Raw genomic sequence first — 19,715 nt, 5'->3', positions numbered from 1 at the left:
GGGAATGGAGATTTTACAATATCCTTCTCCTGCCACGCCCACCAAGCCACGCCACGTCCACAGAATCGTAGAAAAAATTTAAATCCCACCACTGACTGAGACTGAGACCATTTTCACGCAGAACATGAGGAAATCTGATATAAATTGTTTTAGAAAATAGAGTATACTTTTATGGTGCTATACCATTACATATATAGTTTGCATTGCTATTTATTTTTCTTCCATTCAATCATGTCTGATTCTCAGTGACTGGCTGGACAAGTTCTTGCAGTTTTCTTGGCAAGGTTTTTCATAAGTAGTTTGCCATTGCCTGCTTCCTGGGGAAAATAAACTGGTCCAAGGTCATCCAGCTGGCTTTGTGCCTAAGGTGGGACTAGAACTCATAGGTTTCTAACCTGTTGTCTTAACTAGTATATCAACCTGGCTCTCACTTACATTGCTATTCAGATATTTTAATAACATATGACAATTATATGCATTTGTATCTGATTTCATGATAAAGACTAAGAAGTTAAGTTTTATTTGTGCAAATTCATATTTGTGCAAATTCATATTTGTCTACAGTGTTATCAAATGTATTATTACCTGCTTTAGTCCTTTTCCTTAAATTTGGACTGCTAAGCAAGATCGCAGAAATGTAATCGTTCCACTGATCAACATAATCTAAGATATTGTTTGGATCTTTGTTCTTACTTCTTAGCACTTATTTGTCATTTCCCCCACTTAGTGTTTAAAATGCTACCACTAGCTATTCAATTTTTGCTACAGTGATGCCATGACAACTCTCACATGACTTGCTGCAAACACACCACTGTTGTTAGAGCTTTGCTCAAGAAGGTTCCAGCTGATGACTCATACTTCTTGAAGGACTCCAGATTTAGATATATTTTAGGTTGTTTTAAGATGCATCGTGCCTACCAGCCAATCCTGCCGTGTGGCAGTAAATACCTTCAGCAGAAGTGGGACAAAACTATTTATGAAGAGCATAAGAAAAAGGTAAGCATAACTTTTTGATAACTAAAGCCATATGTACAAAGACAAACTTGTTGAAAGGAATAACTCCGTGGTCTGCCAAGGGTAGGGTCTGTTAGCCACTTCTTACCTTCCTGTTTATAGGTATTCACTGTATGCTGTTCCTCTCAACTTCACATTTTAAACTAAATATAATTTTAGTACTCAAAATTTAGGTATAAAACCCCTTCCAACCTTAAAATACTCAGGGTAATACTTTCTTTTACCCAAAGTAAAAATGTAATATTTCCCAAAGTATGACTACTTTTTATATTAGTTTTTTTGGACATAGTTATTAATTTCCATGACGAAACAGCATTAAAGTGATTATCGATGACATTTATTAATGGTCCTTTTTCCACCACAATACGCTCCAAGAAATACAGCATCACATGTCCATAGTGGGGGAAAATACATATGCCACATCACTGTTCGTTTATAAATAAATTGTCTAATGCAAAAAAAATCATCAGTGCTGAAAAGATACAGAATTTTATTATAAATAGATTTTATATTAGTCGCATTTTATAATTAGTAAAAACACATATATAGTGCCAATGTAATTTGATGTTTGTTTTAAAATTAAGATAATAGGAAACATATCCATAAATTTCAATTCAAAGATGTCCTTGATTTTTCCATCCTTCTTAAGATGAAAAATAATACATTGATATTGATTTCCTTTATTTTTGAAATTTTCAAGTACTAGTAATCATACACTGGAGTAGCAGGATTGTAGAAAATTTGACATTTGCAGAAATATTGTACAGTTCTTTTTCTCGGCAAGTGAGCACACTTACAAATAAGCACTGGAGATCGATTATAGTTAGTCCTAAGGGTGAGTTCTAACATTTTTTACTACCGGTTCTGTGGACGTGGCTTATTTTGTGGGCGTGGCTTGATGGTCATGTGACAATTATTTAGGATTTAGCAGAGGTACTGGTCTACCAGGCTTCTAACTGCTTGCAGAGCTGTACCAATCTACCCATTTATTTTTGCAGGCACTGGTCTACCCACTTATTTTTTCAGACACTGATCTACTCATATATTTTTGCAGGCACTGGTCTACCCATTTGTTTTCTTTTAACACTGATTAGCTGTAGGGCGGCCCTTTGAAGCCCCGGGCAAGAGTTTAAACAGTTTTTTTCCCTCTAGCCATCAGCTGGGAATCAGGAGGCAGCAACAGATTGGGGGTGGGGCCAAATAAAAGGTAAGAATAACGCGGGGTGGGGGGGCGGGGGGCAGGGGGGGCGGGGCGGCAGAACCGGTTCGGTGATGTCATATCATCACCGCTACCGGCTCAGCAGAACCGGGCCGAACCGGGAGGAACCCACCACTGGTTAGTCCTCAACTTACAACTACAATTGAGCCCAAAAGTTATATTGTTAAGTGAGAAATTTGTTGAGTTCGCTCCATTTTACAACTTTTTATACCACATTTTTTAGTGAATCACTACAGTTGTTAAGTTAGTAAAATGGACGTTAAGTGAATCTGGCTTCCCCATTGACTTTGCTTGTCAGAAGGTCGCAATAGGAGATCACATGACTCTGAGATACTGCAAGTGTCATAAATGTGAGTCAGTTGTCAAGCATCTGAATGTAAATCATGGGACATGAGAATGTTGCAAAGGTCATCAGTGTGAAAAATGGTCGTAAGTCACTTTTTTCAATGCCGTTGTAACTTTGAACAGTGACTAAATGAACTGTTGTAAATCAAGGACTACCTGTATTCCATTGGGGACCACAGGCTTAGAGAAAATTCATAATCAATGTGTTGATCTATTACCTTCTGATAAATGTGCCCTTTCATGACAGTACAGTATAATTCATCTTGATTCTACAGCATTTAACTATTTATTTCTTAAGACTGATTACAGTTCTACTTTATTATTATTCTGTTCTTATTTAGACCTTAGGTCTTTTAAGGTAAATGATAAATAGGCATCCTATAAATATACTGTTCTGGAATGTGTCTTGTAAGAACTAACTTTATATCCATAATGAGCTACAAGATAGAAAGTGGTTATACTGATAAAGGACATAAAGAATCAAAGAGGAATAAATAGGTGCTAGATAGGGGCATGTAATAGAGAGTGACCATTCTAAGTGGAAGAGACTGGGATATCGAGTAGGCTAGAAATATGATGATGATGATGATGATGATGATGATGATGATGATGATGATGATGATGATGATGGAGAAATTTCATGTATCTGTATGCAACATTTACCTCAGTTCAAACTCATTAAATTGTTTGTTTGTTGGTTTTATCAAGCACGTATTAGATAACATATATAAGTATAAACATGATTTGAATACATGAAATGGATACAAATAAAAGGGAACATTAGGACAGGGATGGTAGGCACATTGGTGCGCTTATGCACACCTCTTAGGAATGAGGCGAGGTCAATAGTAGACAGTGTAAGATTAAAATTTTGGGGGTTTGGGGCAGAGGTGGGTTGCAGCAGGTTCTGGCCAGTTCTGGAGAACCGCTAGCGGAAATTTTGAGTAGTTTGGAGAACCGGTAGTAAAAATTCTGACTGGCCCCATCCCCATCTATTCTCTGCCTCCCAAGTCCCAGATGATCAGGAGGAAATGGGGATTTTACAGTTTCCTTCCCCTGGAGTGGGGTGGGAATGGAGATTTTACAGTATCCTTCCCCTGCCACACCCACCAAGCCACGCCCACCAAGTCATGCCACGCCCACCAAACCACACCCACAGAACCGGTAGTAAAAATTTTTGAAACCCACCACTGGTTTGGGGATGAAACCACAGAGTCAGGTAGTGCATTCCAGGCATTGACCACTCTGTTGTTGAAGTCATATTTTCTGCAATCGAGTTTGGAGCGGTTTACTTTACATTTGTATCTATTGCGTGGTTGTGTATTGTTGTGGTTGAAGCTGAAATAGTCATTGACAGGTAGGACATTGTAGAAGATAATTTTATGAACTACACTTAGATCAGACCTAAAGCGGCGTAGTTCTAAGTTGTCTAAGCCCAAAATTTCAAGTCTGGTGGCATAAGGTATTCTGTTGCAAGCAGAGGAGCGGAGGACTCTTTTCGTGAAATATCTCTGGACTCACTCAATTGTATTAGTGTCCGATATGCAGTGCGGGTTCCAGACAGATGAGCTGTATTCAAGAATTGGTCTAGCAAATGTTTTGTATGCTCTGGTTAGTAGTGTAATATTACCGGAGAAGAAGCTACGCAAGATTAGATTTACAACTCTTAATGCCTTTTTGGCGATGTTGTTACAGTGGGCTTTGGCACTTAGATCATTAGATATGAGTACTCCAAGGTCTTTGACAGAGTGAGGATTGTCTACAAGGTCATGTCCACTCAGCTTATATTTTGTGTTCTGAATCTTTTTGCCAATGTGTAATCCTATGAGTAATAATTGTAAACCTATGAGTAGAATCCTGGGATTAAGAGCCATCAAACAAGTATGATTTACTTCTGAGTAAACATACTTAGAACTGTGTTAGTCAGATGTCACTATTTTGAGACATTTTTCTGTAGGAAATTTTTTCCAGAAATAATGAATAAATGTATGAATGAGTGAACATGTAATTCATCTGAGAGTAAGGTTCACTGAATTGTAAAAAGATATATATGCACAACCCAGTTGACAAATGCCTGGGTCATTATCACATGACCACCAAGTGCTGGAATGGCCAGAACTTTAACGACCAGTCCTAAGCATCACTTATTCAGTGCTATTGTAAATCTGGTCACTAAATTAAGTGATGAATATCTGTAATCCTGTCACCACCATTAGAATTCTAATTGCAATAGAGAGAGATAAAGAATTGTTCCTTACTAAGAGCCAATGGGTTCTACTTCAGGTATGAAATAAATTTGGGAGTTTCAGAATTTAAACATCAAACTAAAAGTAAGAGCCTTATTGATTCATTCATGCCAAGTGAAAATTAAACACCAAAATTAAACACATTTTTTTTTAACCTGCTGCAGATCCTGAGAGCCAAGCCTGTGGTAGACACATCCGCTCCTCCAACATATGGACATCTTCACTTGAAATTAAGAAAACTTAAGGTATGCTGCGATTTATATTTCGCTGTAGCCAAAACAGAGACAAGAGGGCTTAAAAGATCACGAGGTGCACTATTATAATGTAAACATTTATGAACTACAATCAAAATATTTTTTTATTCTGTGTCTTTTTAAAATTTTTGTATTTAAATGTCAGCCTTGCAAGATTTCAATGAGAAAGAAACACATCCAGGAGTACTAGCTGTATCTTCATTGCAAGGTTACATTAATACAATCTTGCAAGACTGAATGTTCTCCCGTCTCTCATTTTCACTCTCCTGAAAACTAGGATGGTACCTTTTGAGACACTTTTGTAACTTCATCTTTGGACTCAAACAGTGTTTATCATAATGTTGTATAGGCAAACTGTCTTTCAAGTCCTTACGACATTTTCTCTTGTCGCCCAAGATCATCCCCACGTACCATTACATCAGAAAAATGCACTGTTTTCTACCATTTGAAGATATCTTAAATATACAAATCTAGCAGAAACTATGAGAGGTGGATTACTTAAGAAGAAATTTTCAAGATACTTCATTTGCTAGCTGGTGTGAATAGTGCATCATCTTGCTCTGATCTGGATATAGGAATTGAGTAGAACTGCACTAGGTCAAAGTACGTTAGAGGTTACCCATAGTAATTTTCAAATACATATGGTCCCGAATCTCATTTTTTGAACACTTCAGGCTAACATGTGATTTGATTGGTTTTGGCTTTGTGTAAGGGATCAGTATGTAGTATGAATCTAGCCATTGTTTGTAAACTGTGCCATTTGGCTTGATATTTTTTGTGAAATACACCAAGCAAAATATAGATAGGTCATGCATAAAAGAAATTATGTTGATATAGATACTGAGTCAGAAAGAAATACAAGTAATCCTCAATTTACAACCACAATTGAGCCCAAAATTTATATTAAGTGAGAAATTTGTTAAGTGAGTTTTGCCCCATTTTACGACTTTTCGCCCCACATTTATTAAGTGATTCACTGCAATTGTTAAGTTAGTAACATGGTTGTTAAGTGAATCTAGTTTCCTCATTCACTATACTTGTCAGAAGTTCACAAAAGGGGATCACATGACTCTGGGACACTGCAACTGTCATAAATGTGAGTCAATTGTCAAGCATCCGAGTGTAAGTCATGTGATCATGGGGATGCAGCAATGGTCATAAGTGTGAAAAATGGTCATGCCACTTTTTTCAGTGCCGTTGTATAGGTAGTGTTAATGGGGATGGGGGGAGGAAAATATTAATTGGATATAAACATGATCTATTAAAATATTCTTTTTTTAACGCCTGAAGCTTGATAAGGACCGTTTGTCTACAATAGAACGAGATAACCATTTGTTACTAAAGAAGATATCTTACATCATGAAGACTGAAGGAAGAGTAGATAATAAAAATGAATATATAACCAAAAGGTAAGGTTTGGAGTAAAAATGACGAATATTATGTATCTGTAATAACTATAATATTAATCTGGGGCCCTCCTGCCTTCCAGCTGTGTCCTCTCCATGGTCCATGGTTACTAGACATGTATACTTTCTGAAAAATGTTATGGGGCTTACAAAGTTAAGAGATCAAATAGCAATACTGCAGATGTTGGGAAACTGCCAGCCAGACTGGTAGGAGGAGGAGGGTAAAAGTCGGGAATCAGCCTTGAGTCCTTGTGCAGCTACTAGAAGCATAAGTTTGCTTCCCCTCTCCTCCCCCTCGCCCGGATCCATGAAACCTTATCTACTTGTTCCTGGGGAAGGCAAAGAATCTGGGAGATTCTTGTAATATAAGTAGAAATCAATAAAGTTGCTGAGTTAAGCTATTCATGAGTGGCTCCGATTGCTTGCGCTTCACAGCAGAGAATTTATTACTTCATTTATTTGGTGCCAGGGGGAAAAAAAAGAACCCCAACTTTCACTGGTGCATCAATGGACTAATAAAAAAGCCCAGCCAAAAAAAAAAAAAAAAAACACAGGATACTTCAGGAAAAAAAACCTAAAATATTTCTGCTAAGTTTCAAATTGATAACTTTCTGTGTACTGTATTATAACCCCTATGCTATTGAGACATTACTGCAAGTGCAACAATACTATAATTACAGATTAGGGCTATTAGGGAGCTAAACCAGGGAAAATCAAGAAAGACATTCTAATGTTAAAACTGGTTGCTATGGACTATATAGGAGTGCAATAGCTCAGCAGTTAAAGATGCTGAGCTTATCACTGAAAAGCTGACAGCCCAGATTCGAGACTTGAGCCTGTGTGACAGGCTGAGCTCTTGTTACTTGCTCCAGCTCCTGTCCACTTAGCATTTCAAAAGAATAGAAATGAGAATGGATAAATAGGTATCATTTATAAGGCAACAGCTTTCCTTGTGCCTCAGTATATAGCCATGATGGCAAACCTATGGCACGCGTGCCAGAGGTGGCACTCAGCACCCTCTCTGATGGCACATGAGCCGTCACCCCAGTTCAGCTCTGCTGCGCATGTACGTGTATCTCCCGCCAGCCAGCTGGTCTTTAGGTCTCTGCTGCGCATGTGTGGGGGGGCGGGGGGTGGGGGTGTGCACGCATGTGGGGATGGAGCATGTGTGGGACGGCTGCACGCGCATGCGCAGGGGGCAAGACACATGCAGGGGGCCAGGCGTGCATGTGCAGGGGGCGGGGTGCATGCGCAGGGCCATGCGTGCGTTTGATTTTGGGGATTCAGGCGTACACACGCATTTGCACTCACACAAACACGCTTTGGGCACTCGGTCCGGAAAGATTAGCCATCACTGGTATATAGTCATGCTGGCCACATGACCATGGAAGTCTCTTAGAACAATGCTGGCTCCCCCAGTTAAGAAAACGGAGATGAGCACCACCCCCTAGAATCAGACGCTACTGGACCTTTATGTACTGTATGCATGTATATGCATTTTGATCTTCTAACTTTGCATACTTAAGTTTTTGAAAAAAGTATAAATAATATATATAACTATTTTGGTGATAACTACCAGCGTAATTAAGGGGACACTTTCATGCTACACACATAACTAGATCAGTTAAAGTTCATTATATTAAAACCTGGGATGGTTCCTTCTGAGCAGTTAAGTTCAATAGCCCAAGAGAAAGTTTTAATATTTAATATTGGGGAGGGGGGGAGCGCTTTTCAGTCCTTGCCAATTTGCAGTATTTTAGATGTTTTACATTAGAACTTCCATCATCCACAGTCATAGTGGAAGAAAACCAGTAGCATGAGCTACAGCCATATGACAGTAACAGAAAAGAGCCATGATTTCAGTTTAATTTCAATTTAATTAGAGCAGTAAGAAGAACTTATTTTCATTTGCCATTTCGAAGATGGGACAGAATGCATTTCACTTTTAATGCCTGAATGATTAATTTATTGCACAGAGCTCCCCCCCCCCCGCTTTTAGTTTAAACAGAGAAAAACGAGAGCAAGAATTATTCAGAATAAACCAAGAAAATTGTGCCATACTGGAAAGAATTGCAAAGTGTAAATCTCGGTACAGTATCCAGAAATGGAGTGAAGATTGGCGAAAGACTAAAAACTACATGAGCAGTATTACAAGATATCCTCAAAGCCTGTGTGAGTTGCATATTCAAAAGGTAATTGCTGCTGCTAATTATATACATACCACACATTTCTGCTGGTCTGTATGTATCTCTAGGCCTTCTGTTGCTAAGCTGTACCTCTTGCAATTTTTAAGGCAGAAAAAACTTGTGCTAATGAAAAGCTGGAAAATTCCAGTTGTTCCAGTAAGTGTGGAAAACCGAGGGGTGTCAAAGCCATAATAGAACTGATATATTATTATATATATTATATATATTATATATTATTATATATTATATATTATTTATTTATTAAATTTCAATATCTGCTATTAACAACTCGAATAACATTTACTAAACCCGTGCTCAGTTCAGGTAGTTTAGTGAATTCTATTGGCAACTCACTTTGTTTATAAAAGATGGATTTAAAAGATGCTAGGAAACATATATTAAAGTATGAATAAATGGGATATAAAAAGCTGCTAACATGAAGATTAAATGAATTTAATCTGTGACTCTATTTTGGTTTCTTTAATTACTATTAAATATCAATGTAATGGTATCATGAAAAAATTAGCTAAGAGAATTCAATGTACAAGGATACAACCAGGAATGGATTTGGGTTTGGAATGGATTTCTTGGGGAGGCCCTTAATCTCTGAAAAATGGGATGTTTGGATCTGGAGGAAATCACCAATCATCTCTGTGCTGTGGGATCCAAGGAATCCTGGATTACTTTTTCCTGCCTGCAGCATTGATAGACCAACTGTGAAAGTGAATATTTCAACTACCTCTTATTTTATATTAATAAGAAGAAAAATGTGGCAGTTACCCATCAGATGCTTACTTTCATATATACACACAGACACATACTGTATTTTATATAGGCATACATTTGTCTCATTTGTAGATTCTGTCAGTGAATAAAAGGTCATGAATTGGAATAGACATGACAACAGGTCAGCCAATGTTTGGTGTCTCAGACAGTTTGGAGCCTGGGTGTGGCTTATCTTGACTGTTATATATAAAAGAGTTGGTTTGTCCTTGCATTATTGCTTCTGTGATTATTGATTCTGTACTTCTGGATTCTGAGTTCTGGTTCTGGCTTCTGCTGTATGATATTGTACATAAAGAAGTTTCTTATATAAATGAGTACTGCAGAATTATTTACTTGTGTGCTGGTTGGATTGCTGCAAACTCTAACAGATTCTTATTTTTTAAGTTTGTATCTTCCTCCAAAGATCAAGGCAACATGCATGTTCTTGATTCTGCCCCATCAGACTAGAATCAGGCCTTCCTGGGGCCTCCCTTGCCCTTCAACTGCCAAATGGTTCTTCCAACTGCTTGATCGTTAAGGCTGCACATCTTCTCCTTTCTACAATCTGTAAAGGATCTTTTTATGTTTATTTATTTATTTAGTCAAACACATAAGATAACGGATATAAGTATAAACATGATTATGAATACAGGATAAGGATACAAATAAATGGGGACAGTAGGACAGGGACGGTAGGCATGTTGGTGCGCTTATGCACGCCCCTTACAGACTTCTTAGGAATGGGGTGAGGTCAACAGTAGACAGTCTAAGGTTAAAGTTATGGGGAAGTAACCACAGAGTCAGGTAGTGTATTCCAGACATTGACTACTCTGTTACTGAAGTCATATTTTCTGCAATTGAGTTTGGAGCGGTTTACCTTAAGTTTATTTCTATTGTGTGCTCGTGTATTGTTGCGGTTGAAGCTGAAATAGTCATTAACAAGTAGGATGTTGTAGCAGATAATTTTGTGTACTACGTTTAGGTCAGACCGAAGGCGGCATAGTTCTAAGTTGTCTAAGCCCAAAATTTCAAGCCTGGTGGCATAAGATATTCTGTTGTGAGCAGAGGAGTGGAGTACTCTTCTCGTGAAATATCTCTGGACTCGCTCAATTGTATTAATATCTGATATGCAGTGCGGGTTCCAGACAGATGAGCTGTATTCGAGAATTGGTCTAGCAAAGGTTTTGTTTTGTTTTGTTTTCTTTTTCTCATTAGATGCTGGCAAAGTGTAAACTTTGTGGGGAATGAAATGAAAATGAGGCAGACGTTCCTGCTAGAGGAGAGGATAGGATGGATGATTTCTAAAGCAGGGGAAAAAACACCCATAGGAGAAAAGAAGTAAAGTATCAAATGAGAAAAAAAGGGAAGACATTTCAGTTACATAGGACCAATGAACAAGCAATCCTTGTATTGGCCAAATTTTGCATTGTATGCCTATGAAAATAATTGTTGCTTCACAGTATTATTTTTGGAAATTCATAGGTAATGATTGACCCTTTTGAGACGCTCATTAAGGGAACAAAATAAAATCAGTTCAAACTGATGGGCATGGTGTCAAGATTTGGAATGAATCCACTGACTGGTCATGTGAAGCTCCATACATAAAAATTTGCACATATATACATTTCACTAAGTTTAAGAGTATGGGACCCAAGTTTTAGAATAGAAAATTAATCAATATTTTTATATAAAATATTATTTGTCTTTTTTTTCTGTCCAAAATAACATACCAGTAGCACTGAAATTATGCAATCCACTTACTTTTCCCATCCCTCTAAGGTCAGATTTTATGTACCCAAGTAATACCTAAAATCCTGGTCTGCTTTAAAGATCAACAAAAGCAACTCTTAGATGTTAGAAGCATGGGAAGGCACTTTCCTTCAAAAGGGTTTTCAGACTTTTATCTTCATGCAACAAATAGCTTGAAGGGAATAAATGTGAAGTTGCAATGCTTTCTCTGCTTTACATTAATCCCAAATCTCAAAACATTTCTAAAGTACACATTCCTGAGTCAAGGGTCTGAAACTTTTGCAAGAAAACAGAAATAATGTAAGTAATTCCCAAACCTGTGAATACCAATACATTCAGCTGAATTGTAGTTCAATTAAAATAAATTAAACAGCATTGGGACAAGGTCTCAACAACCAGAAAAGCAACCAGAAAAGGACCAATGTTGTCAAATCTTGCAGCTGTTATAGTTGTAATAGAATTTGTATTTAAATAATCAAGTTAATTGATTTAAAATAATCGAGTAGTTAACTTTTGTAAAATTTTCAAAGATAGTTGAAAATCCACCTTTTTGTTTTAAGAAAATGAAGCTATTTTTAACTACTAATTTATCTACTAATCATTTATCATTTATAATCACACAGGGACAACATAAGAAAATGTATAAAAAAAGACTGAAAGGTAACAAACTGAAAATTGAACATCTGACAGATAAGCAAGAACAAGGAGTAGAACTAATCCACCAAGAAGACAAAGAAGTGACTGAGGATCATCAAGGTGAAAATCCAATAGAAAAGGCTTAATTTCAATTCTTACTTTGGCAGTCCAGACAATGAACGTTACACGCTTGAATTCTTGATGTATGGATATAATTACTGGGAAATTACTATAGTTATAAATATTAAATATGTCTCGTAGGTGAATAATGTTCACACCAGTTATTAAGTATGAACATATTAGCAAGCTAATTAGGCTGGTCAGCCTAAGTCATTTACATTAATGATAATTAATTTACAAGAGCACTACTGAAGGCTGAATATTATGTGATAGCCAGAATCTTCTTTTCTAAAACAAATGTAAAACAGTATTAATAAAAACTACAACTGGCTGGCTGGCTGACTGACTGGACAGATATTGAAGGCTGTGCTAACGTGTGTTAATAACAGAAATCTCTTATGTGAATTATACTCTTAGTATGCTAATATATTAAATAAGCAATAGCTCATTAATAAAACAATTTTGATGCTTGTCATATTTTTTCACATCTTCTAGTGGCCTTCCTTTAAAAGTATTCTGAATTATACTGTCAGAACTGTGAGATTCAGAAATGTGCCATTTTCTGTGCTACTCGCGATGCAATCCAATGTTTTACTTGTGTGAAATATGAATTTAAAAAACTAAACTTGGTGACTTCATAGATACATTTATATAGTTTTCTTGATAATATAGAATTTTAATGTATAGACCTGGAATTCCCAGAGGGTTTCTTATTTTAATATTAACTTCACCTTTTCAATATCACCACTGCCATCTAGCTGGCCTCAGAGGATTAAATACATATTGTATGCAGTTAAACATACTGTATATGAAGTATTTATCTGGTTAAATAAAATGGATGCAGATTTAATTACAAAGCAGAGAGTAATTTCAACTCTATAAATAATTCTGAATCTACTCCACATAGTGGTAAAATCATCATGCTATAATATGAAAATTTAAACACTTGTGGTTTTTAGGATCTGCATCAACAATTAACATTAACACTGGATTCTTTTACCACATTCAAGTAGGTATCAAAAAATATACATCAATGTATTGATCCCATTCCTCTGAACCCATTTCAGAAGTTTTAGCACATTCCTTGTCTGATTTGTGCAACACAAACAGTATATAATTGCAATAGTGTGTGTTCCTTTTATCAGTGCACATTGTAAACATTTGGCAATGTGAATTCTTCATTACTTTTGTATGTAAATATATTTGATCATTGCCTAGGAAATGGAACCATAGGCTGAGGCCTATTTATAGCTCAACAAATAAGAGTGTTGAAGTACCTTATATTAAGGAACAAAGAACAAGTAAATTACAAACACATCATAAAATGAAATGACAGTTGGCAAACTGTAATCCTTCTTCCTGAATAAACATGCTTTGATCAGCAGTGTTGGGTTCTTAAATGAGATTAAAGAGCATTCGATGGATCATGTGTCATTTCCCTCACTTAAGGAAAACCACACACATGAATAGATTTACAATTCTGACAGTAGGCTCCTGGTCTGAGAAGATCCAAAATATACAGAAGCAGAAATTCCAACAAGGGTTTTATGTCACCCCCCTCAAAAAAAAAATCAAAGTTGAAATGTAATGCAGAAAGCTACATAAGTAAACTCTCCAGTACTTCAGTCATCATTAAAATAGACTTTCTGTAATAAGCTGATTGTTTGTTTTAAAAAAGCATACTTTACTTTCCAAATGCCTTCTGTGTGGGAGTAGGTGATTGCTTGTTTGCAGTCATAGATTTATCTTTAGATAGAAATTAGAATGATGTACCTGAAATCAATTTAACATGGACAAATATCATAAAAGGCAAACTTTATAAACTACTAGATTTCATTTTTGTCTGTGCCTTGCTTAGACTCAATGCCTTTGCTTAACAAATGGGATGGCACAATTTTTTTAACCTTTTCCCAGAAATTTCACTAGTTGAATCCTTTAATTAAAAAAACAACAACCTTAAAGTCTCTGATTAGGATCAGCCCAAGCATTTGCTAATATGGAAAAAAATTCAGCTCTGCACACCAGGCATGGTATAAAAGACAACTCAGTAAAACATGTGCAACTGTCTATTTCTAAGCACACAGATATACATGCCCCTGGTAAGGGATATAATTAAAATTCCCTTCCATGACCATTGAGAATAGGATAGAATGCCTTTCTAGTGTGAAGGCCCTTCTACAAAGAGCAGGAAAACTACTACAAAAATATTTAAGAGATGGTATAAGATATACTGCCAAATGGTGATATACAGTTTAAATCTGTTTTTTGTAAATCTAAATCAAATACTTTCTCCTTAGCCTCAGCAATGGCTTTCTGCACTGAAGATGAATAAGGTGAGGATTGAGTCCACAGTAAACCAGGCCAGAGACTATCTTTGCTGGAGAAGGTGTGTTTATCAGAATGAGAGGGACAGGGTTAGGGTTAGGAAATTGTAACCTGTGGCACAGTCAAGCTTTTAAAGCCTTGAAGAAGGCAGGTAGAGTCTGGGCCAATCTAACCCCTGGAGGTATGATATTCCACAGAAAGAGATCTGACCATCACAGGGAAGCAACAGATACCTTCACCAGCTCCAAATCACATTGCCCCTGTTCTGACAGTAAAATCAGACCTGGCATTAAATCACTGATGCTTGTTGGACCCTGGATGAACTGGAACAGGCCAATGCCTGTCATGGTAGCCATGAATTTCTGAACTGTCTCTTACCTCACTTCCATGGAAGTCAGATTGAAGTCCTCCAGAACCATAAGCCTACAAAACTCCATCACCAATTCGTTTATGGAATCAAGGAGCACGTGCAGGCAGGTTGCTATACAACAACGATACTACAATAGCCTTGTTCACATAAGACACTAATCTAGTTCTGATTCACATAAGAGAATAATCCTAAACCAAACCATATTAAGAATTAACATGAACTTTCCTCTCGCTCTACATCTTTTTCTTCTGGGTAATGTTCTTCTTGGCACTTCTTCCTACTTCCTCCCTACTCTCCGGGTCTTCATCTGTTGTGAAATAATGTTCAAAGAATTCGTGTCCTTTGTCAAGTGTATTGATCCTAAATTTCTTTTCCTGCCATGAGATCAGCATTCCTTCCGGAATCAACCATCTAAACGTCACGTTGTATTTGATCAACTGTGTGGACAAGAATTGATATCGTCTCCTCTGTTCTCTGACTCTCCTAGGTATCTGTTTTAAAATTTGGATTTCTCTCCCTTTGTACATCATGGCTTCATCCCTCGTTCTTTTATATACTTCGTCTCTTATTGTCTTTTTAGTGAACCTCATGTGCACTTCTCTTGGTAATTTGTGTCTTCTTGTGTAGTTAGTTTGGATTCTAAAAACCTCGTCAATGTCTCCTTGTATGTCATGCTTGTTTTTCTGTAGTATAGTCGCCAGCAGATCTGTCATAACCTTAACCAGGTCTTCCTCTTTATCCTCTACTATAATCCGGAACCTCTGAAAGAAAGCTGCCTTTTCCATTTCTAGAAAGACTATTGTCTCTTCTAAGTTCCTATTGGCCAGAGTTAGCTTTTGTTCCATTGCTTCCATTTTCTTTTCTGTTTGTTCAGCTCTTATTTCTACATTTTGTATTCTTTGTTCTTTCTTGGTCATTGTTTGTTGGATGTTCTCTATTTTGTCATTCATCTTTCGGATGTCTTTCGGTCTCTTTTCATTTCTCCCATCTCACTTTTAATCTCCTCATGGTTTCTCGATATAGATTCCTGGGTTTTTGTCATAATTTCTTGTATCGTAAGCAACATTGCCTGCATGTTCTGCCTGGAACTTGATTTCTCCACGCCTAACATGCTTTCTATTGACCGCTGACTCAATGGGGATGATGTTGCAGATGTTGGAGTTGATGATGCTTTCTTTCCTATTTTTATGATAGTTGAAGTACTTGTCATCTTCAAAAATCGAAGAGTATTTTTCCAAAATAACATACAATAATTAATACTTCCCTTCTGGGTTTCCCCACTTCCCCTAGTATAACTCTTCCACACCTCATTATTATATTATTCTATAGTAATATTATGACAATATAGGTATAAATTATAAGTATATATGTATCAAATTTATATTTCGTTGATAAAGAAATAAAGGGAGACTAGCATAGATCTATTGCAAGCTATTTAGCGCTCATCAACTAGCCATACCCTTACTTGGATTCGAACTTGGGCTGCCTGCATGTTAGGCAGTTGTATTAACCTCTGAACCACAAGTTCTCCTCCCTTCATCAGCTTATATATATATGTATATAAGTATATGAATATAGTATAATATATATAATATAGTATAGATCTAATATAAATATAATATAATATAATCACATATGGAATAAGCAGTATCTATAAACAATTGCCACTTAATATTTTATAATTACTAGAAGTTAATGTTTTATCCAATCTATAAGTTATTCAAACGTCTTCAATTATATATATATGTCAATCTTCTTCTTCTTTCTTTAATGATCCAGTTCACAGTCCACAATGTGTTTGTCCCCTTATTATAGTTCTTTTGGTAATCCTAGAGTTAGTAAAGTTTATAATCCATAGGAGCCCCAAATCACCACAAATTCCAAAAGAATATCTAGATATCTATGAGATTTATAATTTATCCAAGAGTTCTCTTCTTCCTCATTAATGTCCACAAAATGACAAAATATCACAGATACCCTTTCTTTAGCTCTTATAAGTATTGTATCAGTCACTTTCCTCTGACCAATCTTCTTATCCCTAGATGGCGCTCTTCTTCTTTTTTAGTACTACTTATAGGGACTCTTTCCAAAGTTTTACACTCAGTCATGATCCGAACAAACGAGAAGTAAAGGTATATATATATATATATTTCTTAAAAGTTAGTCTGGGCTTCCCCTTCTCTATTTTGATAGGTCTCCTATATTCTTCTCCAAATCTGTCAAAAGCTATCAAAAAGTGATCTTGATCGCCGCTGTTCTCTTGGGGCAGCAAACTTGCTCCAATATTTTGGAGTCCCACTTTCACTACTTCTATTTTAAGCCAAAATAAATCTTCTGCAAAGCATTAGAAGTATAGATCCTCACCAGTATGATTGTGTTGCTTCTTAATTTTATCTTCCTGATTTTCGCCTGGCTGTCATGACTCCGGATCTGCCATATTGGCTGGTTTTTCTCCTGCTGATATTGAGGAGCTTTCCCTTTAATCTAGCGGGAGATCACCCTTCTCCATGCCGTGTTTAGGGCTTCCCCTCTGTCTTGTCCACCCTTCTGAAGTTAGCGCTGCCCTTTTAGGGTCTCCAGGCAGGAAAAATCAGACAAGGAAAACGGAGCCCTGTTTCTCTGCTCCGCTCCGTCGTGACGTCACCACCAGAAGATGGTTAGCATGTAAGCTAAAAAAGGAAAAAGAGAAGAGAAAAATACACCAATTGAAGGATGAGAAGGAAATCCTTCACCATCAGAATAAAGATAAAAAGAATATAACTCAGGATTTTTTTAGGAACTTGTATAGCCAAGATAATATACCAGAAGACATCACTAAACAATATTTGGAAAAAGCTGGTCTAACCAAAATAATTGATATGATGAGAGCAATGCTAAATGAAAGAATAACAGCAATGGAAATAACCGAGGCACTTAAGAAACAAAAAAAAAACAATATAACTCCTGGTCCAGACAGACTCCCTGCAGAATTGTAAAAAAATCATACATGAACCGCTAGAACCTTTATTGTTGGAGGTCTATAAAGATGCACTATTAGGGGCCAAACTACCTAAATCTTGGTCAGAAGCATATATCACATTAATTCCAAAAGAAGACACAGATCACCAACAGATAAAAAATTATAGGCCAATATCACAATTAAACGTTGACTACAAAATATTTGCCGCCATAATCTCGGAAAGATTAAAAAGACATTTAAATGAATTAATACATCTGGACCAGAATGGTATTTACCCAAAAGACAGTTGAAAAATAATATGAAAATTATTATGAATGTCCTGGAATATTATAAAGCTCATCCTGAAAAACAACTGGTGGTGCAGTGGACTAAACTACTGTTAAAGTAGTATTTAGCTGCCAGCTGCCTGCAATTACTGCGAGTTCAATTCTCACCAGGCTCAAGGTTGACTCAGCCTTCCATCCTTCTGAGATAGGTAAAATGAGGACCCGGTTTGTGGGGGCAATAAGATGACTTTGTATAAAATAGAACACTGCTTAGGAGGGGCCAAAAGCCTACTAAGCAGGTATATACAAAAGTATGAAGGCTATTGCTTAAAAGCATTGTAAGCCGCCCTGAGTCTCCGGAGAAGGGCGGCATATAAATCAAACTAATTAATAAATAAATAAATAAATAAATAAATAAATAAATAAATAAATAAATAAATAAATAAATAAATAAATAAATAAACTTGCACTTATTTTCCTAGACGTACAAAAAGTGTTTGATAACTTGAATTGGCAGTTTATGATACTACAATTTAAAAATATGAATTTTGGAGAGAAATTTGTAAAGATGGTCCAAACAATATACTCCAACCAAATGACAAAAGTGATAATAAATGGAGAAACAACAGAAAATTTCAATATAAATAAAGGTGTAAGACAAGGCTGTCCTCTATCACCTCTGCTATTTATACTAACTCTCTAGAAGTGCTACTGGGGCAGATCAGAAAAGACCAAGAAATAAAAGGTCTGATAATAAAAAAGAACAATATAAAGTACAAGCATTCGTGGATGACCTGGTATTATTTGTATCTCTCCATTAGGTTACTTTGAGCTTTTCTGGTGGAAAAAAATTGGAAGACAAATTTAAACATCAATGAAACCTAAACTATATGGAATGCTATTAAAATGATGGCTAATTAGTAAACATAAACATAATGGTTTAAATTATTCTTTTTGTAGTCTGTGGCAACAGTACAATACTAGTCCTGTTCTACACTCTATGTTCACTCTAAGCCCATATTCAGGGGAAAAAATTGTTGCACATACAGTTAGTATAGATTTAGTTACAAACTCACTCACTTTAGTGAAACTCTCTTCACTAACATGCACTTCAAAATACCTCATTCAGTTTTGGGGAGACAGAATGATTTGTAGGGGAGAGAATGGGAAAATAAAGCAAGCAGGGGAAAAGGCATATATAGGAGGGTAATTAAATGCATGAGGCTTTGGGAGACTAAACTGTGCTTGGGGTGGGGCAGAGAGGAAGGAGAACATGCATATTCATCTACAGCCTCTGAGCTGCCAGTGAATGATGCATGCAGTTCTCTGAGCTAAAAATGTTACCTAGAAATGATTTATGATTTCTTGCCATGTTATAGCACCATCATGCGGCTATGTGGCTCCTTCATGAAAATAGATTGACTTCACATTTTAGTACTATTCTTCCTATTAAAGTAATACTTCCAACTTTCACATCAGTATTTTCTAGAATTATATTACTATAGAATTCCTCTATTACATATTGGTTGTTTAGGGTTTCTTTAATTCTACCTATTTTAGGCCATGCTAACTGATCATATCTAAATAGTATCAACATTATATTTGCACATACTGTACTTCTTTCTTAAATTTATATGAAAACTGGAAGGAAAAACACTTTCAATTATTCAGTAATTCTGTGGATAAGAGACATAGTGTACCAGTTAAGATTTTGGACTTGGTCTGGTGTGACCCAAATTCAAGTCCATCCTCAGCCACAGACGTTTACTAGGTGGCTTGGGGCAGTCAAACTCAACCTTACAAGAATAAAACAGGGGAAGGAGTCTTATGTATTTCTATCTGAAAGCTGGGGTGT

At 36.5% G+C, this 19,715-nt stretch overlaps 1 protein-coding gene and 1 long non-coding RNA gene across 2 annotated transcripts; one reads left to right on the top strand and one right to left on the bottom strand.

The window, feature by feature from the left end:
• Window positions 1-798: 798 nt before the first annotated feature.
• Window positions 799-12,797, top strand: CFAP97D2 (CFAP97 domain containing 2). The gene is made up of 5 exons (XM_034419272.3): window positions 799-996; window positions 4,989-5,069; window positions 6,369-6,487; window positions 8,484-8,676; window positions 11,808-12,797. The coding sequence occupies exons 1-5, from the start codon at window positions 904-906 to the stop codon at window positions 11,964-11,966; spliced, it is 645 nt and encodes a 214-aa protein (XP_034275163.2). The 5' UTR covers window positions 799-903; the 3' UTR covers window positions 11,967-12,797.
• Window positions 12,798-13,200: 403 nt separating this feature from the next.
• Window positions 13,201-15,382, bottom strand: LOC117666542 (uncharacterized). The gene is made up of 2 exons (XR_015734542.1): window positions 14,644-15,382; window positions 13,201-13,713 (listed from the first exon to the last, which is right to left on the bottom strand). It is a non-coding gene; the product is annotated as an uncharacterized LOC117666542 (long non-coding RNA).
• Between the last annotated feature and the right edge of the window lie 4,333 nt (window positions 15,383-19,715).

The sequence above is a fragment of the Pantherophis guttatus genome, chromosome 5, assembly GCF_059756535.1.
Source record: "Pantherophis guttatus breed Tessera chromosome 5, ASM5975653v1, whole genome shotgun sequence".
Taxonomy (NCBI): Eukaryota; Metazoa; Chordata; class Lepidosauria; order Squamata; family Colubridae; genus Pantherophis; species Pantherophis guttatus.
The sequence above is the reverse complement of the archived record's forward strand: the minus strand, read 5'-3'. Positions and strand labels throughout refer to the sequence as shown.